The 27,053-nt window shown below is 38.8% G+C and overlaps 2 protein-coding genes and 2 long non-coding RNA genes across 4 annotated transcripts; 2 read left to right on the top strand and 2 right to left on the bottom strand.

The window, feature by feature from the left end:
- The first annotated feature begins 1,668 nt into the window (after positions 1-1,668).
- On the top strand, positions 1,669-7,220 carry LOC121306098. The gene is made up of 6 exons (XM_041237802.1): positions 1,669-1,975; positions 2,060-2,095; positions 2,916-3,230; positions 5,091-5,399; positions 6,045-6,080; positions 7,153-7,220. Exons 1-6 carry the CDS (start codon positions 1,927-1,929, stop codon positions 7,218-7,220), a joined length of 813 nt encoding a protein of 270 aa, XP_041093736.1. The 5' UTR covers positions 1,669-1,926.
- A 465-nt stretch (positions 7,221-7,685) lies between these two features.
- LOC121306221 lies at positions 7,686-8,892 on the top strand. The gene is made up of 3 exons (XR_005948177.1): positions 7,686-7,786; positions 8,052-8,089; positions 8,668-8,892. It is a non-coding gene; the product is annotated as an uncharacterized LOC121306221 (long non-coding RNA).
- Positions 8,893-9,846: 954 nt separating this feature from the next.
- On the bottom strand, positions 9,847-15,763 carry LOC121306222. Its single transcript, XR_005948178.1, has 3 exons — positions 15,655-15,763; positions 15,351-15,388; positions 9,847-14,056 (listed from the first exon to the last, which is right to left on the bottom strand). It is a non-coding gene; the product is annotated as an uncharacterized LOC121306222 (long non-coding RNA).
- A 3,004-nt stretch (positions 15,764-18,767) lies between these two features.
- Positions 18,768-23,053, bottom strand: LOC121306097 (obscurin-like). The gene is made up of 6 exons (XM_041237801.1): positions 22,891-23,053; positions 22,771-22,806; positions 21,795-22,109; positions 20,813-21,121; positions 20,406-20,441; positions 18,768-18,835 (listed from the first exon to the last, which is right to left on the bottom strand). The coding sequence occupies exons 1-6, from the start codon at positions 22,937-22,939 to the stop codon at positions 18,768-18,770; spliced, it is 813 nt and encodes a 270-aa protein (XP_041093735.1). The 5' UTR covers positions 22,940-23,053.
- Between the last annotated feature and the right edge of the window lie 4,000 nt (positions 23,054-27,053).

Below are 27,053 nucleotides of genomic sequence, written 5' to 3'. Positions count from 1 at the left end.
TTACTGTGAATGTGTGGGTTGCAGTGAGTAAGGGAAAGGCTGATGCAGGAGCTCCAGACAGAGACAAACACAGAATTCACGGCTCAAGTTCCATATTTTCTCCTTGACCATTTAAAATAATAATTCCGGCTCTACTCAACTATGGGTATTGCCAGCATATAAACCAAGAGGCTGGAGTCCCAAAATAATAATACAAGAACACAGACACACAACACAGATACAGACACGTCTCCGGACAGTGCGTGCTCTACACAGACACACAACACAGATACAGACACGTCTCCGGACAGTGCGTGCTCTACACAGACACACAACACAGATACAGACACATCTCCAGACAGTGCGTGCTCTACACAGACACACAACACAGATACAGACACGTCTCCGGACAGTGCGTGCTCTACACAGACACACAACACAGATACAGACACGTCTCCGGACAGTGCGTGCTCTACACAGACACACAACACAGATACAGACACGTCTCCGGACAGTGCGTGCTCTACACAGACACACAACACAGATACAGACACGTCTCCGGACAGTGCGTGCTCTACACAGACACACAACACAGATACAGACACATCTCCAGACAGTGCGTGCTCAACACAGACACACCACACAGATACAGACACGTCTCCGGACAGTGCGTGCTCTACACAGACACACAACACAGATACAAACACATCTCCAGACAGTGCGTGCTCAACACAGACACACCACACAGATACAGACACGTCTCCGGACAGTGCGTGCTCTACACAGACACACAACACAGATACAGACACGTCTCCGGACAGTGCGTGCTCTACACAGACACACCACACAGATACAGACACGTCTCCGGACAGTGCGTGCTCTACACAGACACACAACACAGATACAGACACGTCTCTGGACAGTGCGTGCTCCACACAGACACACAACACAGATACAGACACGTCTCCGGACAGTGCGTGCTCTGGGTATAGGTGCGCTGCTGGATTCTATACAGGTGCAGTGAAGCACAGGATTATCACTGACTTGAAGAGGCAGCTCCTGGATACGTATAGCAGCAGGTGAAGATAAACGTATAGATATTGAACAAAATACCTCACTCACTGTTTCTCCATCCTCGTTTCCTCCTATTAACCACAATAAAGGAACCGATTATGACGCCACACCCCTTAAAGTACCCTCAGCCCCGCCCCCTCTGATAGCTAGTCCAATCACGTCTCCTCCAATTCATGACTGAAACGCCGCTCACCGTACTAGGGCAATGGTTCCTGGTACAGTGACAACGCTCCCTTCCTGAATGGCCGGGTTCCGACTGCCCCTGGAATGAACTGCCCAGCCATTCAGGCATGCATTTCCTGTTGCACAGTGCCCCCACAGGTTGAGATGTTGATTCTGATTCATTCGCTCTCTGTCACAACAGCTCATAAGTATTATAACAAGACTCATACCAAGTCTTTATAAAACCTAAATATAATGACAACAAAATAATGACAACATCATTAAAGATACTCTGTTCTTCAAACCTGTGAAATGAAGCTCTGGTGTGTTTATGTTGCACCCCCCAAAAACGAAGGAATTATCAAGTTATTTACAGGCTGCTGTACATTATTCTTATCATTTGAATTGTTATTATCTGTTCATTAATTCTTAAAAATACGTTTACTCTCTTTCAGCTGATGCAGATGAACAATACATTGAGGTTCTAAAGAAAATACATCTACCTGGTCTTTAGATGACGACAATGAGAGGCTTTGAAGGACCAATAGCATTTGAGTATTGCTCTTGATCTTTTCCATGTGTAAGGGATCACTTGTTCAGTGAGGGAGGGTGCTGTCGCATGTGCATTACTGTATCAATCTAATCATTCTCACTGGCATGTTTAGCTGTGTTACAAGCAGAGGAACTTCATACTGGTAGTTTCAGAAATTAATGGGGCAGCTTCCCAATATGCCTTGGAGTATTCATTCAATCATGCTGTGTAAGTATTATTTCTTTAATAAGTATTTGAGTACGTTTGCAATGTTGCTTTTCTTCTTTGTAAAATGATGAATTTGTTTTTCAGTTTTTGCACTTGGAGACGTGCTGCTGGTTTCCACAGGTATGTGTGTCTCTGACACGCTCACACAATAGGATACAATGATTAATGCTTGATTACATTAGAAATGAATAATATTGAGGGTGAAATTCACAAAGACATTCGCTCTGAAGTATCTTTAGAACCATTATTGCTGAAAGAATAAACTCACACAATGAAGCTACTCAGCCTGAAACGGTCCAACAGCATTGGATTCTTAGATATTCTTATGTTGTTTATTTCTAGTTTTCGAACAGTAATGAGAGTCTTTCTCGTTTCAGAAAGAAGTGCAAATGATAGTTTGCAGTAAAGCGCTTTGTAAATTGAACACTTGTGCTTCTTTTCCAAATAATCAATATCCTGATTACTATTCTGAAATGCTTGAGCTAGAGCCAGTTTCAAATAATTACAAACAATAAACACGTGTTTATGAAACATGTATTAACATTTGCGAAGATGACTTTTTTTCTTGTATTATCAAACTGGTAAATCTGTTTTTGAGAGAACAGTTAATTAAACCTTTGTCTTGTACTGAATTCCTCAACATCGTCACCTTTTCTTACATAACATCTATAATAAACACACATAACCATCACAAAAAAAAAAAAATCAAATTAAGTTTAAATGTTCCAAATCAAGTGAACACAGAAAAGTGGAGTTTTCAGCGAACAAGTGGTCTTATTTGAAAACAGCATGTTTGAAACAAATTGGTATGAACTGAATGTTAGCTGTCTATAAAGAAGTTTAATCTCACTTCAATAAGTGTCCATATATCCATGTTCTTATTTGCTTAACAGATTGGTCTCTCATGGTGTTTTTTAATTGTTTAAATACATTTTTATAGAGCCTGTGCGTACAGCAATGATTCAAATAGTGAAAACATCTGTAGTGGAAGGGGAGAAGGTTGAATTCAGATGTGTGATATCAGCTGTGCACGGAGAACAAGCAGAGAACAAGGGGAGGAATTGGTTCCATTTATATAAAAACAGAGAGAAGATCAGCTCACAGCCGGAGCCTGGAGGAAGGGGAGCTGTCACATTTACAAAACAAGACATCACAAAGAATGACGCTGGAAACTATACCTGCATGTATGGGAATGAGAATCCAGGAGATGTGAAAAATATCAGCCATGGCTCTTCAGTTTATCTCAATGTACAAGGTAAGCACAGCCTCAAACATTGATGAAACACCTGAATGAAACTTGAAACTGATTTACATATACAAAATATAGCAATAATACACATGGAAATGCTTGGCTTTGTTCTTTGATAGATGTGCTATTTTGTTGTATACATTTTTGCAACAACTACTTCTAGACCCTAGGGTCAGGATTTTCAAAAGGTCGTAAATAATAACTCCAGTGTTAATGAAAGCGTATATAACTCACCTTGAAACAGAAATCGTGGCTGTGACGCCGACGATACAAAGAGAGAGAGAGAGAAGAGGACCGGAGTTCATTTCTTACAGCCTGCCTACATATTTTCAATATTTGTAGTTATGAAAATATTAAGCCTTTCCTACACTTGTGGATAAGAATGAGTTTTATTCACTTGGTTTAATCATTTGTAACCTTAATCATTTGTTGTATTGCTAAAATGATATACCGTTATCTCACCTAGTATGTTGTTACAGAAATGATCAGTGTAACTGAATCTAAACTCTGGATACACGCATTATATGAACATACAAATAAAAAAAAACGAAGAGTAAATAATTAAATACTGTTATAAAAAATGACATACTAGATATTACAATAAATGTATTTGTAATGTTGTCTGACTCCCTCCGCACTTTATGTACAATGTGCACCTTCTCCATCATTGCATATAAAATGTTCTTATAATACTGTAAGTGTTCAGAGGCTACTTCTTGTCATGTTGAGTTTATTTATCACGGAGGCGAGCAAAGAAAATGCAGGATTAGAGGAATTCACCGAAAAATTAATTACAAACAAATTATCAATTGGGTTAGAGAGTTCTATCATGATTTTAAAAGCTTAATAAATATATAATGCAGAGTTACATACATGGTATGCATGTATATGTCTAACAATACAAACACCGATGGCACCTGAAACATATTTATTAATATCCTACGATCGCACATATTAAAATTCAAGCGAAAGCAGATGCCAACATCAGAAAATTAATTCCAAGCAAGCCTAGATGGCTTCCAGTATTATTATTTTTTTTAACCAAAAAAAAAGATTGTGAAACGCACATTAAAAGAGTTAAGTATAAAGTCGGCTGTGGCAAAATATCCCCCCGAATGAGGGGAAATGACTAATGGGGCTTGATTATTATTTTAATCTGTGTCGTCCGGTTTTTACCCACATGCCAGATAATCGTAAATCAGCATTTTATATCTGAAGTGTTCTAAATAAATGTATATTCTGGATGTCAAAATGTGCAATTTTAAATGCAGTTTCCAAAATAGATATTCCCGTTATTTTTCATTTCCATTTGACTGCTGCTCGCTGGTGGGAGAGCCGTCTCCCTGTACGCTAGGAGTATTACACTTTTCATGACCACTTTTCTTGACCTCGTTAACACTGTTTTTTGAAAATCCCCTCTAAATAAACTAATGTTATTTCCATTAATAATCAATAACAGACTACTCCTTCAGTCAATTGAAGGAGTAAAAAAGAATCTTGAAATTGTATTTAAATTATTTAAAAATAATTTTCCATACACTAGACTCTCACTAACCAAAACCATGCTATGGTAATTAAATGCTTGCTGATAACAGCTGAAGAAAGTTCAATATTATAATTATGTGAGAATGTATAAAATAGCTGTCTCTCAATGTTTTATTCAAAATGGTTATTATTGATTTATCATCAACTATATCAAACAATATCAAACATAGGACTTGATGAAATGTTTCTAATATGGTACAGATTACAATCAGACCACTAATCTCAGCAGAGCTTGGATTAATACACTGCTAGTGTTTGTTATTGCATATAATTAGATACATTCTGAAGGCTTGTTTTTAACATGTTAAACTGTATTTTCAGAGTTAAGCTATCAGCTCACACTTCAGCTAGACAAACACAACCCAATGGAAGGAATGGATGTATCATTTAAATGTATGATACCAGCTGAACTCAGAGATGCAGCAGGAGAAGAGAGTTTTTTCCATCTATATAAAGATGGAAGCCGTGTCGATTCACAAGCCGCTCCCAAAGGCGTACCAGGTGTAGCGTTTGACTTTAAAAATGTTAAGAGGAGTGATACTGGAAGCTACACCTGTGTGTATGGGAAAGAGAAGCTTGTGAACTCAGCAAACAGCAAACGCAGTCGGCCAGTCTACCTTCATGTGACAGGTAAGGACTGAGCTGAGTACTTTGTGACACAGTGGGGTTGATTCAATTGATCTAAACTCTGGCACATACAGCCTCCATCTTTCAATCATCAGATGAGGGGACTGTGAAAAACAACATCTGTAATGGTGCCTGTGAGTCTTCTTTACAGTAATTCTGAGAAAGATTAAACAAGAAATGTCCCGGGCGGGGCTATAGGACAATGGTAAAGATTAAAATAAGAAAAACGAATGGGGCACATGGTCTAGTAAGTGAAATAGCACAGCACTGCCTTAAAAGAAAACATAATGAGCCTTCTCATATTACTCATTGCTGTAATTTACCAATAGTTTTGTATTTATTTACTTGTTTCGGTGTGTGCTGTACAGCACTGCAAAGACCAGCATTAATTATAAAGCTGGTATGGGGAGGGAGGATTGAACTGAATCTCCTTTAATGTTTGTCTGCTTGATGATATGTTAACTATTGTGTCTCTCAAGTAGTTTCAATTAGACATGACACTGCAATGAAATGTGGCAAAGATCCATTCCCATGCAGTTCATGAGTCTGAAGAGATCATTAGAATCCCTATGTTTGATAAGTATTGGTCTGAATTATTTACAAGAGAAACTGTCACCTCAGCTTTAGTTTCTGTTTATATCCCCACAGAATATATGACAGCTACATCCCAACAGAAACTGACAGGCAAGTCTCTATTTGTTTGGTTTTCAATTCTGTTTTCTAATTTCAAGGTTTTTGACAAAATAATTGAAAATGTGTCTATTTCACAATGAAAGTGATTGACTAGGCGTTAACCATCATTGCATGCAATATATTGCAAGCCATGTTTTCATTTAGAGCTATCTCAAATTGCATTTGAAGATATCTTAAAATATTTAGAGATATGTAAATCATAAACCCTTTAAAGATATCTTCATTTCATTTTGAGATATCTAAAAATAGAATGAAGTAAGCTGAAATGAATGTACATATATCTTTAAATAATGTTTTGCTAGCATTGTACACCAGACTGTTATTTAGAGAAACCTCTAAAAGACTTCCTGTGAAAATGCTCTATGATTTGAATGTACTTCCTGTCCATTTAGAGATATCTTTAAATGAACAGGAAGTTATTTTGAGATATCTTAAAAAGATTTAGAGATATCTCTAAATGAACAGGAAGTTATTTTGAGATATCTCATTTAAAACTCCATTAACAAATATCAGGAAATAATTTTGAGGTATCTCCTAATGTATTATAGATATCTTAAAATGATTGAGATATATCTTCTAATATGTAGAGATATCAATTCATTAATGTGAGAGATCTCTAAATGATAACTTGGCTTGCTATTTTGGCAATACTATGCCCTATAGGGGAAATTAATGCAGTCATTCTTTTGCTGGTAAGGCCAGATATTTTTAATTGAAGGCTTGGTGATTAGATGGAAGTAGATAGAACTCCAGACAAGAGAATAGCCGTGGATCCAAATAATGCCACTCAAAATGACTGCCACTCAAATGATGTTTCCCCCTGCTTGATTCATTGAAACCCTTTTTAACATGACTACAGATAATCAGTGGAATGAGATCTGCACAAGATCAGGTTTATACATTACAGGAGTGGTATTGATATCTCCCACTATCCACAGCATTACAAAGAACACACGATCATCAAGCTAATGTTGGTCTGAATTAATAACATTATTAAACAGCTGGCCACCTTTTTAGCTTAATGGTGATAATTTGCTATACGTTGTTGCTTATGTTCCCACAGGAGAAATGACAACTCCAAACACATCAATCAAGACCCAACACACAGATGGAAGAGGCAAGTGTGAATAACTGTGTTTTTATAAGTTTCCTTGACCTTAATCACTTATTGTAAAGTAGTCCAAGTTTTAGAAAGCAAAGTGATTTCTTAAGTTGTTAATCATCAAGGTAATAATTGATTTATACACTGTATATAAATTATATTTCAATCAGAATGATTATTGATGGTACACATGAACAATTTCATACCAGATTAAACCAACTCCAAAAACTAGGCTTTCTGTGTTATTATTGTGTGTCTGGAGTACCTGCTCAAAAACTAGCAATGCTGACGTCACTGTGGAGCACACTGTATGCACCCTATTCACATACTGCAAGATCAAGACACTGTATTAACAGGATTGAATTACATTTGATTTCAACACATCTTGATCACGCTTTTATGTCAATAGGTTGTTAGTGAATTATTGAATCTGTTTACACATATTTAACTGGCTCTTACAATGAATTCCATTTGTATGTGGATCCCCCAGCATCTGTTCCAGCTCTGTTCCTGGGTGCAGGGGTAGGATCTGGGCTCCTTGTGCTGCTGTTACTGCTGACAGGAGGAGTGCTGAAGTGTCTGCAATCCAAACGAGGTAGGGCACAGCATTCTTCACCACAATGGATACAAATGAAGCTTGTTTAAATGATGGGCACTTCTTCATCTCGCTGTGTCAATGTATTGTGCCCCTCAATCATGTTCAATTCTATTGATTCCTGGGTGAGTGTTTACTGCAGTCTTCCATTGCTCAGCCTTTGGTGGAAAAACATATCTTGATGTTACTGATGCATAGTGTGTCACTAGCTGTTTCCATCCCATTCAACTAGGAAACTAACCTATTTGATCCAATGCCATTCCAGACCCTGCTGTCCAGATTGAACCTGTGTACACCACGGTGGTAAGCCCTGTATGTTACATGTCTCTCAAACAAGCTCTTGTGTGTGTCTGTATATATATATATATATATATATATTATTTGATAAATTCCCATTATTCTATTGAAGCAACATTTACTGCTGAAGACACGTCAATCCTGACCACACACATTCTGCAAACCAGGCTGACTGATACATGTTTTTCAGTATTTACCATTGTTGTGTGACCAATATTTCCACACATATGCTTTATATGCTTATGCAGAGTTAAATACAGTCACAAAACATTGGATATAGAGACTCTCTGATAATATTCCAGGTATTGTTATTATTACTATTGTGTTTAAAATTATAAAGGTAATTTCAACTATGTAATGAGGTCAGTGGTTTGAATTTGCACCAGGAAAGGGTCACTTGAGTGTATAAAGGTCATTTGTGTGGATAGGGTATAACAAGAAGATATCGTGCAACTACTGGGATATATCTACAGATGGATAAAAGGCAGTTTTCTTTTATTTAATTATATCTCTTTGTTTGGACAGTTTGTTTGGTACAGTTTAGCCACCCTGATCTCTCTTTCCAATCTGTTGATTTATTGCAGAATCTGCCCAAGCAGTCTTCAGAGCAACATGACGACACACTCACCTACTCAGAAATAAACACTGCCTGTGTCACCAAGAAGAAACCCAGAACTGCACCTGAAGACAATGTAACACACGCAACAGTTAAGAGTAAAGTTTAGTGTGGTAGCAATGGTAATCCAACATACAGTGGCTCTCAAAAGTATTCACCCCCCTTGGACTTTTCCACATTTTATTGTGTTACAACATGGAATCAAAATGGATTTAATTAGGAGTTATTGCCACTGATCAACACAAAAAAAGTCTGTAATGTCAAAGTGAAAAATAAAATCTACATATTGTTCTAAATGAATTAAAAATATAAAACAGGTAATAATTGATTACATGAGTATTCACCCCTTTTGCTATGACACACCTAAATAAGCTTGGGTGCAACCAATTGTCTTTAGAAATCACATAATTAGTTGAATGGAGTCCACCTGTGTGCAATTAAGGTGTTTCACATGATTTCAGGTTAAATACACCTGTCTCTGGGAGGTCCCACAGTTGGTTAGTACATTTCCTAACAAAAAGTACATCATGAAGATGAAGGAACATTCAAAGCATATCCGGAATAAGGTTCTTCAAAAGCACCAATCAGGGGTAGGATATAAGAACATTTTCAAGACATTGAATATCCTGCAGAGCACAATAAAGTCCATTGTTAAGAAATTGAGAGAATATGGCACAACTGTAAATCTGTCTAGAGGCCGTCCTCAAAAACTGAGTATCCGGGAGAGAAGGGCACTAGTCAGGGAGGCCACCAAGAGTCCTATGGCAACTCTAAAGGAGTTACAGTCTTCCATGGCTGAGCTGGGAGACACTGTGCATGTGGCAACAATAGACCGGGTGCTTCACAAAACTGGCCTTTATGGGAGAGTGGCAAAAAGAAAGCCATTGTTGAAAAAAACTAACATCAAATCTCAGCTAGAGTTTACCAGAAGGCATGTGGGAGACTCTGAGACCAAGTGGAGAAGATTCTATGGTCTGATGAGACCAAAATAGATCTTTTTGGCCTCAACGCTAAGCTCTATGTTTGGCCAAGCCTAACAGCGCACATCCTGAGAACACCATCCCTACCGTGAAGCATAGTGGTGGCAGTATCATGCTATGGGGATGCTTCTCTGCATCAGGACCTGGAAAGCTCATGAAGATAGAGGGCAAAATGGATGCAGCAAAGTACAGAGAAATCCTGGAGGAAAACCTGCTGATGTCTGCAAAAGACTTGGGACTTGGAGAAGATTTGTCTTCCAGCAGGACAATAACCCCAAACATCAGCCAAAGCCACACTGGAGTGGCTTAAAAACAAAATAAAAGTGCAAATATCGATAACCTTTGAAAGGGGTTCAAACCAGACGTTACATTCTGAATCATCAGTCTAGTTAGAAAACTTACTTGAAGTCTGAGCTACAGCCCCTTCAGCATTGCTCTGTATGTACTTAACTTCATTGTTCTAAAGTGTACAATATGTATTTGTGTGGTTGTGTTGTCTCTTATCTATGATCTCAGCTCACTGTTTTTTTTTTTCATCAGGGCCATCACCACCGGACATGTTTTGTATTGATGGTCTTTTATCATTTCTGTTTTAAATACTGTGGTTTGCTTAAGCAAGGTTCTCTGTCATTCTGTCACCTCGCTATGCATGCTAAAATTAAACACTGCATACGCCTTGCACAGTGAGGCTGTGAGTAGCATTGGCTTTCTCATTCTTCTGTCTAACGTCTAAAAATAATTCATTTCTGTTAGTGTATTAGTCACGTCTATTTCACCTCAGCCACGCATTGCCTGCTTTGTTGTTTCAGAGTCAGGGGTGCTGAACCCTGCATCTGGTCTCATTGCTGTGTGCTGAGCTGCATGCACAGCGTGTACCTAACTGTTGTGATCCGCCTGTTCCTCAAACTGTCACTAAGTCCTGGAGGTCATTGTCCCGCAGCTAAACCTAGTGACAAAGGATTGTTATAGACACAAGAATGGAACATTGGATTGTATCCACTAGCCATACATATGAAAAGAATGTGTGTCTGAATGCTTCTGATTCTGAAATGTAGTTAAGTGTTCATGTTTCAATATCATTATACATGTTCCAGTTCAATATGCTGTCCTTCTCCACTCTGTGCATGATTTCTTCACAGGAACCCCAGCAACTCATCCAGCATGTTCCTGAAATCCACTCCAGGCTGCCCTTGTCCACAGACTGGTAAAGAGTCAGTTTAGGAAGAGAGATGATAAGTGCAGGGCTGGTTTTAAAGACGTGGGGGAAAGCCACACTCTTCCACAGCAGCCAGGGTAGTCAAGGTGTGAGGCTTGTTAAAATATTAGTGCCTGTATTGCCTTGTGCCAGACATAAATGAAATGCGAGTGATAACAAGTCCATCTCAGGGGTGTTGATGATAATTGTCATTTACATTCAAACATCCGTGGGAACACAGAACCCAAAATGATGCAGCATGGACCACAGACAGAAAGAAAGCTTCAGCCCATGCGGTAAAGCACAAAAGCATAAGCAAGTGCAGAATATAACATCCGCTGAGCTCAACGGGTCTGTAGTTTTGTTAGTTTAGCTGAAAGCAGCAGCAGCAAGAGAGTATCATTATGTAATTAATGGAACGTTCCTTTTTCTTTAGTAGTTGTGCATTTCTTTGATTTAATCACTCATAATTGCATTGTTTTTATTTATCATGCATATGTTTATTTGAGCCTGTGTTTATATATGATTTGGTTGAGCATTATTATTTTAGCTTTGTGAAACACTGGTATGTATTTGAGCACAAGGACTTCTTGAAGTACTGCTGATTGAGTTCACTGCAGCTGCAGGTCGTTGTGGTAAACCAGCACGCACGGCTTAAAAAGAGAGCTGGTTCAGAAACAAAAGAACCATCCAGAGAGAACAAGGCATCAGACACAGAAGAATCAGATGCAGGAGCATTACAAACATCCAGGGAGAATCTACTGAAGCACTGCATCATTTAATCTCTAATTGAAAGCAAATTTGACTGGAACAAAAGTACATTTCAGCAACTCAACCAATAACTTGGGCTATTGAAAGTGGAGCTAACATCAGCTGTGCGTAACAGCAAGTCTGAGGTAATTGAAAGTCTGCTATACAGATTAGCAAAAATTGCAACTTAAAACTACAAGTAAAACCAGGAATCACTGGACAATGAATCCTGCATCTACTTAGCCAAAGTGTTTCAAACAACCTTTCTGTACCTTAAACGCTTAACAACTTCAAAGCTGTGTCTTCAAAATCACCTTGCTTCGGAAGGAACATTGCATTCATTCAACTTTATATCCTGAAAGGATCAGTTTGAGACATGATTTGTTTTTGCATCACAGAATCCTGTTTGAATTTTCCCCTTACGAGAAAGTGTGGTAAATATACAGTTTATTAAATTTAACTGGGCATACAATTAGGGCTCTTAGCTAATTATCGCTTCCCGTTCATTATCTTCTTAGACGTTGAGAAAGGAATCAGCGAGATCGTGCTTGCCGTTAGGATCATGGAATCCATTCCACCAACATTTTGAATCGTTGAATATGTTAATTATATGCTAAAGACATTTCCGTTCTGGTACTATGAACTCACAACATGAACACATTGGTTTAATATTAGAATCATTGATTTTTAAAATATTCAAATAATATAACTTGGACAGTGTTGATAACTCATTGCTACACAAGCCCACAAAAGATGGGAGTTTGCCCTTTTTTTACTGCATTCTTATCTGAGACATGCTCTACCCTGGCATTGCAGAACAGAAGGGGCAGTGAGGAGTCTCCCCCATGTAATGTGTAGTGATTCTTCTCACAGCGCATTTCTTTATTTGCAGTTCAGTCTTTGAGAGAAATCAAGACAGTTCACATTCTGAACAACATATACCAGCCTTTATTGACAATCACAGCCAAGAGACAACTGTAACTATTAATAAAGATTTGAAACCTCAGTGGAACTGGCACAGCTCCAGTTCAACAAGAAATACAGGCACTGACAAATGACTATTGTAGAATAATGTATTTCTATTGTTTTTAATAGCACTTCAATGTATTCATCGTTTTCCATGTTTTAAGCTAAATTAAACAGTCTGTATTAAACATAGCACACGTTTCTAGTTCCCTGTCATGTCGTGTTCATATGATCAGTACTTGTGCTGTAATGTAATGCTAATGAGACCTACTTACTTGAGATAGTACAGCATGTTGCTCTGACCCTTGGAATGAGAGACACTTTAGTACAGATCTCTGAAGCTCACAGGATTTTACTGAGCCATTATCTTTACTGAGCCGTTATCTTTGCTGTGTTTTCTTTTCACATCTCTATAGATGTGACTAATATACAAACAGAAATGAATTATTTTTAGCCGTTAGACAGAAGAATGAGAAAGCCAATGCTACTCACAGACTCACTGTGCAAGGCGTATGCAGTGTTTAATTTTAGGATGCATAGCGAGGTGACATGAATGACAGAGAACCTTTCTTAAGCAAACCACAGTATTTAAAACAGAAATGATAAAAGACCATCAATACAAAACATGTCCGGTGGTGGTGGCCTTTATGAAAAAAAAAACAGTGAGCTGAGATCATAGATAAGAGACAACACAACCACACAAATACATATTGTAGACTTTATAACAATGAAGTTAAATACATACAGAGCAATGCTGAAGGGGCTGTAGCTCAGAGATGTGGTTGATTGTTTAGACTCACATTAGCACTAATCATGGACTACCTGTGTCCCTTAGGTAAGGTAATCTAGCAGTGCTGCTAACTGGGGTCTGTGTAACCCACTGCTGGTTATTAAAATAAATTTAATTGTTTTACAGTATGAACAGAAACCACATGAAAAACATGAAATAAGAATCATTACTGATTTCCATTCACAACAAATTAGGTTCTCAAAACTGTTATCAGGTTCTTTTGAAAGGACAGAATATAATTTACACATCTAAACGACTTACAAGCTGTTCAGTCCTGGGCCTCTCTCAAGCACACTGGCAGATGTGCAGAATTTTCTGATAATTCATTTTTAAGTTGAACCCACCAAACCTCACCTGTGTTTTCTAAGCTGACACACACTGTATATAAAATGATAGTCCAGGAATGATTCAGGATGTAACGTCTGGTTTGAACCCCTTTCAAAGGTTATCGATATTTGCACTTTTAATCTGCGGTTTCCATTTCTTTCCCCAGGCCTATGCTATGTATTCCCATTAGATTACCATTGCTACCATACTAAACTTTATTCTTTACTGTTGCGTATGTTACATTGTCTTCAGGTTCAGATCTGGATTTCTTCTTGGTGACACGGGCAGTGTTGACTTCTGAGTAGGTGAGGGTGTCTTCCTGTTGTTTTGTAGGCTGATTGGACTTATTCTGCAATAAATCAACATATTGGAGAGAGAGATCAGGATGGCTAAACTGTACTAAACAAATTGTCCAAACAAAGAGATAAAAACAAATAAAAGAAAACCGCCTTTTATCCATCTGTAAATATATCCCAGTAGTTGCACGATTTCTTCTTGTGATACCCTATCCACATTACTTAAAACAATACCTAAACAATGTGTAATGTGTTGAAACCATGTCAGTATCATTCACTTTGTTCACAGTCGTGTTTTCAGTGTGTGATTCTCATGCATTGTTTGGGTTGTGTGAATGAGGCGTTAGACACTCTCAACGTTCCTCTACTCCATACCTGCTGCAACTTTCCAACACAATTCATAGACTCCTCAACTGAGAGTTATTACCTACAGACCTACAGCCTGTTTACAGGGGAAGTGTAGCCATTAGTCAATGGAAACCGAAGCTGTTTACTTGAGCAAATTCAAATCACTCAACTAATTACAGAAGGTTTAAATGAACATTATAATGCCAAACAACAGCAATAATAAAATACCTGGAGTATTATCAGAGTGTGTACATAAATGTTTTGTGAGTGTATTTAACCCTTTGCGGTCCATTTATTCAGCGCTTGTCAGGCCTGTCAGGTCCAGTTTATTTTCACACAAGCTGTTTATTTTACACACGCTGTTTAAAAGTAATTTTGTTCACAGTAAAACAGGTTTAAAAGGCACTGCATATCAACAGGACACCCAGTACTGCATCTCCAGCCCTGCCTCACCTACCTCTACACAGTAATGCATACTGATAAATCATCTCTCATCATCAATCATCACTCATTTTATCACCAAACTCATCAATAATGTGATCCAAGTCATTATTTTATTACTATAACAGCTCATAAAGCTCTGTGAATGTCTGTGATATTCTTTGAGCGCAGGATCGGTCTCACTCGGCCATTGAATGCTGTTTTCTGCTTTTTGCAGAGGAAAAACGACTAGGGACCTGCGCTTAACATCTTTTTGACCGGACCGGAAAGGAAAAATTGTAATGTCATACCCGGTACGACACAGGACTGCAAAGGGTTAACTTTGTAAGAGCAGATATGTTGTGTGGAAACATTGGTCACACAATAACGGTAAATACTGAAAAACATGTATCAGTCAGCCTGGTTTGCAGAATGTGTGTGGTCAGGATTGATGTCTCTTCAGCAGTATATTTTGCTACACTAGAATGATAAATAATGGCAGTATATCCATTTAAATCTGAAAGAACCTGTATAGGTGCAAGCAAATTGTTTGAGAGACATATAACATGTAGGACTTACCACCGTGGTGTACACAGGTTCAGTCTGGACAGCAGGGTCTGGAATGGCATTGGATCAAATAGATTAGTTTCCTTGTTTGAATGGGATGGAAACAGCTAGTGACACACTATGCATCAGTAACATCAAGATATGTTTTTCCACCAAAGGCTGAGCAATGGAAGGCTGCAGTAAACACTCACCCAGGAATCAATAGAATTGAACATGATTGAGGGGCACAATACATTGACACAGCGAGATGAAGAAGTGCCCATCATTTAAACAAACTTCATTTGTATCCATTGTGGTGAAGAATGCTGTGCCCTACCTCGTTTGGATTGCAGACACTTCAGCACTCCTCCTGTCAGCAGTAACAGCAGCACAAGGAGCCCAGATCCTACCCCTGCACCCAGGAACAGAGCTGGAACAGAACCTGGGGGATCCACATACAAATGGGATTCATTGTAAGAGCCAGTTAAATATGTGTAAACAGATTCTATAATCCACTAATAACCTATTGACATAAAAGCATGATCAAGATGTGTTGAAATCAAATGTAATCCAATCCTGTTAATACAGTGTCTTGATCTTGCAGTATGTGAATAGGGTGCATACAGTGTGCTCCACAGTGACGTCAGCATTGTTGGTCTTTGAGCAGGTACTCCAGACACACAATAATAACACAGAAAGCCTAGTTTTTGGAGTTGGTTTAATCTGGTATGAAATTGTCCATGTGTACCACCACTAATCATTCTGATTGAAATATAATTTATATACAGTGTATAAATCAATTATTACCTTGATGATTAACAACTTAAGAAATCACTATGCTTTCTAAAACTTGGACTACTTTACCATAAGTGATAAAGGTCAAGGAAACTTATAAAAACTCATTTATTCACACTTGCCTCTCCCATCTATGTGTTGGGTCTTGATTGATTTGTTTGGAGTTGTCATTTCTTCTGTGGGAACATAAGCAACATTGTATAGCAAATTATCACCATTAAGCTAAAAAGGTGGCCAGCTGTTTAATAATGTTATTAATTCAGACCAACATTAGCTTGATGATCAGCCTGTCAGCAGTAACAGCAGCACAAGGAGCCCAGATCCTACCCCTGCACCCAGGAACAGAGCTGGAACAGATCCTGGGGGATCCACATGCAAATGGGATTCATTGTAAGAGCCAGTTAAATATGTGTAAACAGATTCTATAATTTGCTAACATGTTATATTAAGGTGCTGCTTATTACTATTTTATAAATATATAATATATGCTTCATAGCTATGTTATAGAGTGCTAATAAAGCATTACAGCTGGTTTATAACTGTGCAGTAGCCACAGTCGGAATTACATTTAAACATCCCAAAGTAGAATAGGGGCTAAAAACGATCTCACTGACTGATAAAGGAAGTCCAGCAGTGTCACTAACGATGGGGATTGTAGAAAGTTGAAAAAAAATGGAGTACTTTGAAAATGATGAGTCTGTGTCGTAGTGCTGAGTTGAATGGTAAACAGTTGTTTGGAAATATATATATATATATAACAATCTATTGTTTTCAATCAGTCTTTTGAAGGCTAGCGCCTGCTTGCCAGCTGCGTTGCTTTGGTCAGTCAATTAGCATGAAAATAAATACCAGAGACCATGGAGTTTTACTACGCAACAAAATATGGAGTTGATGTTTTGGATCAGATAGCACGGGAGTATTCTGTGAAAGCTGGCTCCCGACGGTGGTCTGTTCAGGTGTTTTATAATGTATTGGACCTAGCAGCCATCAACTCCTGGGCACTTTACACAGAATGCACGAAGAAGAATTACCAAGGAGAGAATCTATTTTACAGTTAGCACAGGAACTTCACAAGAAGCATTTGCAACAGAGGAAGACTTGGAACCTCTTTGAGAGCCGCAGAGATGCCAATGCCAGGTTGGCAAGTGCAATAAAAATAAAACTTCGGGCAGCTGTGCCCTGTGCAGAAAGGCGACATGGAGAAGCACATTATCTGTGTTGATTGTGAACAGTCTGACTCAAGGCAGGAATACCCTCTTGTTGAAAAAAATAAATTCTGCTTTTTTTATAACTTCTTGTGCTGTGTGCTTTTGTAAAATGTTTTCTTCTAAGATTATTTATCTACATTGTTCAGTTGCTTTTGCTCATCTGCTAATAAAGCGATTGTTGTTGAAAAGTTAAAAATGTATTGCTATCGTTTCAGTTTTATGAATATGTACAGTATGTTGTAAACCCACGTCTGTTCAGATGTTTATTGATTTAGATTTTCTTGCCTTGATTTGTAAAATAAATGTGTTTATATATGTGTTTATAAGTCTGTGCTGTATGAAGTAATTTCTTGGCTCAGCTTAATAACATTTCCACTGATGCCAGCTCAGAAACTAACATCTCTGTGCCATGCCAGCTCAGAAAAAAAACAAGATCGCCATTAAAGCTCAGCTTTGCTCAGAAAATAACATCTACCCTGAGGCCTGTGTGTGAGATCACTGATGCAGCTCAGAACAGCATCGACTGAGGCCTGTGTGTGAGGTCACTGATGCAGCTCAGAACAGCATCGACTGAGGCCTGTGTGTGAGGTCACTGATGCAGCTCAGAACAGCATCGACTGAGGCCTGTGTGTGAGATCACTGATGCAGCTCAGAACAGCATCGACTGAGGCCTGTGTGTGAGATCACTGATGCAGCTCAGAACAGCATCGACTGAGGCCTGTGTGTGAGATCACTGATGCAGCTCAGAACAGCATCGACTGAGGCCTGTGTGTGAGATGATGCAGCTCAGAACAGCATGACTGAGGCCTGTGTGTGAGCTCAGAACAGCTCAGAACAGCATCGACTGAGGCCTGTGTGTGAGGTCACTGTGCAGCTCAGATCACTGATGCAGCTCAGAACAGCATCGACTGAGGCCTGTGTGTGAGGTCACTGATGCAGCTCAGAACAGCATCACTGACTGAGGGCCTGTGTGTGAGATCACTGATGCAGCTCAGAACAGCATCGACTGAGGCCTGTGTGTGAGATCACTGATGCAGCTCAGAACAGCATCGACTGAGGCCTGTGTGTGAGATCACTGATGCAGCTCAGAACAGCATCGACTGAGGCCTGTGTGTGAGATCACTGATGGATCATATTTGATTTGCTTTGTTCCTGTTTGCATTTTTGATTCCTGAATGAACTCTTTTTTGATTGACTTTACCTGAAGAAGATTCATTATTTCTAATGATAAATCAAACCTGTTAGATGGAGTTGGTTTAATCTGGTTTGAAATTGTCCATGTGTGCCAGCAATAATCAGAGCTGTGACCATTCTGATTCAATTATAATTGCTGATACAGTATAGAAATCAATTAGTGCCTTTATTATTAACAACTTAGGAACTTACTTTGCATTCTACTTTAAAATACATGGTATTATTAAGTTCAAGGAGACTTATAAAAACACAGTTATTCACACTTGCCTGTCTCATCTGTGTGTTGGGTCCTGATAGATGTGTTTGGAGTTGTCATTTCTCCTGTGGGAACAGAAACAACATTATAAAGAAAATTATCACCATTAGTCTAAAGGTAGCCAGCTGTTTAATAATTTTAATAATTCAGACCAACATTAATGTGATGATAATGTGTTATTTGAAATGATGTTAACAGTGGAAGATCTAACTACCGCCCCTGTAATGTATAAATCTGATCTTGTGCAGGCTTCATTCCACTTATTTGGCTCTATGTACAAATATTACTTGTGTGTTCGTAAATACTGAAAATTCGTAGATTCCGTCCTTCGTAAAAATAATAATAATTGCGTGCATGCGATGTACTAAACAGCTCTTTCTCGTGAACAACTACGTGATATCACTGCAAGTTTATAAACAGCATGGATTACTGCTCATTATACAGGAGAGATCGGAATTTGCATCTCATTATAAATAGATTCGCAACGGCAAAAGTCAGGATTTAGAACTTCCTACTGACGAAGATAAATGAGTGGTATAGTGAACAGAAAGAAGTGTTAGGCAAATATAATAGGATGATGCTCTGGATTCTGCAGAACTTGATGCAACTATGACACCGGCCAAAAAGAAAAGGAAAACACATTTCCACAGATGAAATTGACGTGTTAGTTAGTGAAATGGAAAAAAAAAAAACAGAAAATATTATTTAATGCTTTGCAAGGCCAAAAAACATTAAGAAACGAAACACGGCAAGAAAAAACTAACAAAATAAATTCACTGGATCTAGTGCTGGCGCTGGGATTTACTGGACCCTGGTGCAAGACTGAAGTAACCCCCCCCCCCACCCCCCAAAAAAAGAAAAGAAAAAAATGTGAGCGCTGATGCAGCACAGCCTTAAGAAAACCTTTTGAAAATAAATACATCAGCAGCAAAATCTTCAAAAAAAATTCTTAAACAAAACCTATTCTAACAACACAGCAATCAATCAAGTAACAGTATATCCAAACATTTTAATAAATCAATGATGTAATACGATGAATCAATTCGATTAATAACTTGATTTATATGCTGGCCGACCACACTGGTATGTTCAGGCACAAGCTCTCACTCTCTTCCCCTCAGTTTCTCCTCTAGGGGTAAATGAAGCTCCTTCCCCAGCCTTGGAGGTCAGACAGCACTGAGGACGGCTCTTCACTGAAACTCCACTGAGGAGAGCTCTTCACTCAAACTTATTTCACCCTTTCTCTCCCACTCTGGGGGTAAACGAAGCTCGTTCAGCAGCCTTGATAGTCTGACATAAAATTATCCATACATTCAGATGAGTTATTTCCTCTGTCTCACTTCTTCCATACTAATAATGCCAGCCCAGTCTTTGTTTGGTTTTTATACTTGTATTTCATTCTGTAAGAGCATGGCTCAGATTATAGTTCAGCTCTGCTGGGGTTAATATTAGCGTACTGTAATGTACTGGTGAGTCCTGTCACAATGGGTTCATTTGAAGAAACTACCCCTCTGTATGCAATGATGGTTAGTTTTAATTGTGAAATTGACACCGTTTTAACTATTTTGGTTTAGACTTGGATTTAAAGATTTAAATCAGAAAACTGAATTGAAAACCAAACAAATAGAGACTTGCCTGTCAGTTTCTGTTGGGATGGAGTTGTCATATATTCTGTGGGGATATAAACAACACCAATGAGAAACTAAAGCTGAGGTGGCAGTTTCTCTTGTAAATAATTCAGAGCAACAATTATTACACTGAGGGATTCTGATGATCTCTTCAGATTCATGAACTGCATGGGAATTGATCTTTGCCACATTTCATTGCAGTTTAATGTCTAATTGAAACTACTTGAGAGACACAATAGTTAACATATCATCAAGCAGACAAACAACGGAGATTCAGTTCAATACTCTCTTCCTATACCAGCTTTATAATATATCATAGACTAATTAATGCTGATCTTTGCAGTGCTGTACAGCACACATCGAAACAATTGAATAGACCCCACTGTGACACAAAGTGTTCAGCTCAGTCCTTACCTCTCACATGAAGGTAGACTGGGCGACTGTGTTTGCTGTTTGCTGAGTTCACAGGCTTCTCTTTCCCATACACACAGGTGTAGCTTCCAGTATCATTCCTCTTAATTTTCTTAATGGAAAACTTGGCAACTGGCATGCCTTTGGGATTGGGTTGTGAATCGACACAGCTTCCATCTTTATATAGATGGAAATATCCTTCTTTTCCTGTTACATCTCTGAGTTCAGCTGGTACCATACATTGAAATAATACATCCATTCCTTCCATTGCACTCGGTTTGTCTAGCTGAAGGATGAACTGATCGTTCGACTCTGAAAATACAGTTGAAGTTAAAAATATGCCTTCAGAACATACCTAAAAATATTCAATAACAAACAATAGACTCTTATTAACCCAAACCCTGATCGGATTAGTGGTCTGATCATAATCTGTACCATATTAAAAACATCTTATCTAGTCTTCTGTTTGAATTTATTTTTAAGTTATAGCTGATGATAAATCAGTAATAACAATTTGAATAGAAGATTCAGAGATAGCTGTTTTATACATTCTCACATAATTACAAGACTGAACTTTATTCAGACTATAACAGCAAGCATTCAATCATCTTAGCATAGTTCAGATTAGTGGGATCTTGTGCATGGGAAATTTAGTTTAAATATTTTAATACAATATTTTAAGACTAATTTAAAAAAAAAAACTATTATTAATATTTTAAATACAATTTCTAAAATAATTTCAAGATTAATCAATTGACTGAAGGATCAGTCTATTATTTATATATCAAGTTTGTTTGAAGATTTTGGCTCTAAAAGTAGTTGTTACAAAAATGCATTTTTTCCTAATCCACGTATTTAAGAACAAACCCAGCAATCTAAAATGTGATTTTCTTTTCTTTTTCTTTTTTTTAATATTAAATCAGTTAATTTCCTTCACAAAAAAGTTTCATCCAGGTGTTTCATCATTGTTTGGTTTTGTACTTACCTCTTACATTGAGATGAACTGAAGAGCCATGGCTGATGTTTTGCACATCTCCTGGATTCTCATTCCCATACATGCAGGTATAGTTTCCAGCGTCATTCTTTCTGATGTCTTGTTTTGTAAATGTGACAGCTCCCATTCCTCCAGGCTCCGGCAGTGAGCTGATCTTCTCTCTGTTTTTATATAAATGGAACCAATTCCTCCCCTTGTTCTCTGCTTGTTCTCCGTGCACAGCTGATATCACACATCTGAATTCAATGGTCTCCCCTTCCACTGCAGTCGTTTTGCTAATTTTAATTATTGCTGTGCGAAGTGCCTCTGTAAAAATGTAATTAAAAATGACAAATGAGAGAGCACAATCTGTTAAGCAATTAAGAACACATGGACACTTATTGAAGTGAGATTAAACTTTCTTTATAGACATTTGACATTCTGTGTATATAAATGTTCTAAACATGACGTTTTTGAATATTGAATAAGATCGTTTGATTTCTGAAAATGCACTTTTCTGTGTTCATGTGATCTGGAACATTCAATAACCAAGAGAATCAGTTTATCAGTTTGCCAATGCATAAAAAAAGCCATCTTCGCAAATGCTACTAAATGTCATTCATTTTATAAGCACATGTGTATGGCATGTAGTTATTTGAAACTGGCCCTAGCTCATGCATTTTGAAATAGTAACAGTGATGTTATTTGGAAGAAAAACACAAGGGTGCAATTTACAAAGCCCTGTACTCCAGAACTATCATTGGCACCACTTCCTTCTGAAACGAGAAAGACACCCATTAATGTGAGGAAACTAGAAACAAACAACATGAGGATACCTAAGAATTGAATTCCTGAATTTCAGGTTGAGTAGCTTCATGGTGTGTGTGTTTATTCTTTCAGCAATAATGGTTCTAAAGATTCATTTCTAATGTAATCAAGCATTAAATCATTGTATCTTATTGTGTGAGCGTGTCAGAGACACACATACCTGTGGAAACCAGCAGCACGTCTCCAAGAGCAAAAACTGAAAAACAAATTCATCATTTTACAAAGAAGAAAAGCAACATTTCAAATGTACTCAAATACTTATCAAAGAAATAATACTTACACAGCATGATTGAATGAATACTCCAAGGCATATTGGGAAGCTGCCCCATTAATTTCTGAAACTACCAGTATGAAGTTCCTCTGCTTGTAACACAGCTAAACATGCCAGTGAGAATGATTAGATTGATACAGTAATGCACATGCGACAGCACCCTCCCTCACTGAACAAGTGTTTCCGTTACACATGGAAAAGATCAAGAGCAATACAGAATTGGTGTTGGTCCTTCAAAGCCTCTCATTGTCGCCATCTAAAGACCAGGTGATTTAACCCCATCCCTGCCACACTATGCTGATTGGCACTGTAATTATGTGTAAGTGCACATATGTACAAAATAGTGCTGCACAGGTGCTAACAAAAACAAGAAAGCACAAGCATATATCACCAATCTTAGCATCTCTTCACTGGTTACCGGTTAAATACAGAACTGATTACAAGATTTTGCTGCTTACTTTCAAGTCTTTACATGGCTTGGGTCCAGCTTACTTGAAGGCTATGCTTTGTCACAATGTGTTCCAGCGTAATGTACGATCTGCTAATAGTGCCAAACTAATTGTGCCGAAGAGACAAGGCTGCGCACGATGGCCGATCGGGTCTTTTGGTCTGTGGCCCCTCACCTCTGTAATGATTTGCCAGGACATTTGAAGCACTGTGAGGCTATTGAGGCTTTTAAATCTGGTCTAAAGACTTATTTTACTGATTGGCTTTTTTGCAGTTTGTGTTGTTTTAACAGGTGTTCATTGTTTTTATTTTATGTGTAAAGCGCTTTGAGATAACTAATGAAAGGCGCTATACAAAATAAATGTATTATTATAAAGTGTTACCAAGATTTGACATGGTGTTGGATCCCTTTTATAATTCCTATACTGTATAACTGTAATGGACTTCCAAAACATCATTATGCTTTATAGCGGGGTGGCCAACCCTGGTCCTGGAGAGCTGCAGGGTCTTCTGGTTTTCGTTCCACCTGAGTTCTTAATTACTTAACTGAGAAGAATTATTAAAGAATTAGAGAATTATTTTCTTAATTGGTCAACGCTAACATTTCTTCCAGGTCTTCAGCTGTTGATGACTTAAAGGTACCCAGAAGGCCTGCAGGATTGTTGCTGTCCAGGACCAGGGTTGGCCCCTCCTGCTGTACAGTGTGAGCACAAAATGATTGAGTTCACAGAACAACTGTAAGGAGTGTTTCAGTTTGTACACAGAATACTGGAGGACACTTCAAAGTGCTAACAGATTGAGTCGAGGCGTGCTGGAGCCTGTGTCTAGAAGAGCAAAGTGCTGGAGTGAGATGTTGACCAGTATTATGTTTCTCAGAATAGCAGAATACACAGTGGTTTATGAGAGGAAGTGCTGACTCATGCAGTCTGCAACAGCACAGTTTCTTGGCTTTTAGAGAGACATAAATTAAACCAGCTGCACTGTACTGGATAGAGGGATTAAGAATGTTGGTTTACAGTAAGTACTGACTTTGATTAACTGGAGAACGACTTTAACAGACCATGGAGAATATTCAACTGATCAGAACAGCAGTGGATTTAAATACCAGCACTATCAAAAAATGAATAAAGGGTAACAGAGCATGTCAGTGTCTTTTAGTTCTTATTATGTGTGTATAAATATTAAAATGAGTAAGATTAATGTTTTTAATGATTTAAATGGTGGTGGCATCGAGATCCACAGCTGATTAGGTCAATTCAATAGATCTTCATGAGCCTTATTTTACACACAAGCTCCTTTTCTTTAATGAGAACAAGACACAACCATTCTATGGAGCCCGGAAAACAGGATAGAGGCTTTTCATACAAGTGCAGCACTATGCAATAAATCAACAGTCAGCATGCAGGCTGAGATCCAACACTAACACTGTGTAATAAATCAACAGTCAGCATGCAGGCTGAGCTCCAGCACTAACACTGTGTAATAAATCAACAGTCAGCATGCAGGCTGAGCTCCAGCACTAACACTGTGTAATAAATCAACAGTCAGCATGCAGGCTGAGCTCCAGCACTAACACTGTGTAATAAATCAACAGTCAGCATGCAGGCTGAGCTCCAGCACTAACACTGTGTAATAAATCAACAGTCAGCATGCAGGCTGAGCTCCAGCACTAACACTGTGTAATAAATCAACAGTCAGCATGCAGGCTGAGCTCCAGCACTAACACTGTGTAATAAATCAACAGTCAGCATGCAGGCTGAGCTCCAGCACTAACACTGTGTAATAAATCAACAGTCAGCATGCAGGCTGAGCTCCAGCACTAACACTGTGTAATAAATCAACAGTCAGCATGCAGGCTGAGCTCCAGCACTAACACTGTGTAATAAATCAACAGTCAGCATGCAGGCTGAGCTCCAGCACTAACACTGTGTAATAAATCAACAGTCAGCATGCAGGCTGAGCTCCAGCACTAACACTGTGTAATAAAACAGTCAACAGGCTGAGCAGCACTAACACTGCATAAATCAACAGTCAGCATGCAGCTCCAGCACTAACACTGTGTAATAAATCAACAGTCAGCATGCAGGCTGAGCTCCAGCACTAACACTGTGTAATAAATCAACAGTCAGCATGCAGGCTGAGCTCCAGCACTAACACTGTGTAATAAATCAACAGTCAGCATGCAGGCTGAGCTCCAGCACTAACACTGTGTAATAAATCAACAGTCAGCATGCAGGCTGAGCTCCAGCACTAACACTGTGGCAGCCAATCAACAGTTAGCTTGTGGGTAAAAACTGATTCCTCCCCAAACTTAATTCAAAGTAAAGAAATTGCATAACAGCAGTAAAAGAGTGAAACATAGATATTCACCTTCACTTATTATAAATCATTGAAACAAAAGCTTTGAAAACTACAACAAAATGTCAACAGGAATACAAATACAATTTTATTTATTTAAAAATAATTTATAAGGGACTTTTAAACATTAGCATTTAATACAGTTTCGCAATTTACAAATCAATCCTAACCCTCTGATGTTAGCTGTGCCACAATGACCTCCAGGACATAGTTTGTGAGACAGTGTGTAAAGGGCAGACATGCGATAACATAGCAGACGTAACAACAGGGGAGTCCATGCTGTGCGTGCAGCGAAGCAGATCACATGGAAACCCATCAGAACCCGGGTGCTGGGACTCTTCAAGAGCATGAGCCAGTGCTGCTCATAGCCTGGCTGTGCGAGACGAGTACTGAGTTCATTTTAGCAAGCTTAGAAAGAGCTTAAAACACTGCTTCAGCAAACCACAGGATTTAAAATAGAAATGTTACGAGGCCATCAACACACGACATGTCAGTTGGTGGTTACAATGTGCTCTGATGAAAAGAAGAGAATATGTAAAGTACCATGAGCACCAGGTACTGTGAACACCAAGCACCACATGCACCGTGTGTACCAAGCACCGTGTGCACCAAGGCACTGAAACTCCAAGGGGCAGCTAATGTAGCGGTGCCTGCTCTAACTGTGTGTAGTCACACACCTGCTCAGCGCACAGCAGACACCAGGGAGACACACTGAAGGAAGGAAGCCGCTGCTTTTTGTTTTTGTTGAGGGCCCTACACCCCGAGGTGGACTGGCCAAGGCAGCCGGTGAGGTCTACTCGACAGCGGGGCAGGTAGAACACAGCCCCGGTGGAAGAGTTAGAGTTAGAGACAAGCGAAGTTGTGCGACGGGGTCAACACACAGGTGGATATACAGCAACAACAGTTTCGAGAATAAGATTTGTTTTTATTTTTATTTCAAAAGTGCAAAAGCCGGTGCACGAAAGGCAGCCGGTGGGCTCACTCAAGCAACGCAGTGGGGATGCAAGGAGCCTAGCCCCGGTGGAGGAACGGCTTGATTCCACGAGCCAGCTTTCAGCACGAATGCAGGGGAACTGCAGACAACTCGGAAAAGCTCTTTCAGAAACACACTCAGTTCAGTAACACAGAAGCTTAAAAACACAGTAACGCAAAACAGAAAAAAACACTATAAGGATGGAAGTCAGCAGAGACTGCTATCTCACTGCTGAGTACTATAGCTGTAGCTTTTACAGCTTTTCCTCCAGATCTGCTGGAAAATGACATTATAATTTGGATTGTATGTCTCAAGTGACCAGGTTTAGCTTGGATGAAAAAGAAAAGTTTTTTGTAACACAATTTCTTGTTATGCACTGTATTTTGTGATGATT

The sequence above is a fragment of the Polyodon spathula genome, chromosome 46 (genome assembly GCF_017654505.1).
Source record: "Polyodon spathula isolate WHYD16114869_AA chromosome 46, ASM1765450v1, whole genome shotgun sequence".
In the NCBI taxonomy this organism is placed as follows: Eukaryota; Metazoa; Chordata; class Actinopteri; order Acipenseriformes; family Polyodontidae; genus Polyodon; species Polyodon spathula.
Note: the sequence above shows the minus strand (reverse complement) of the source record. Positions and strands in the feature narration are given on the sequence as shown.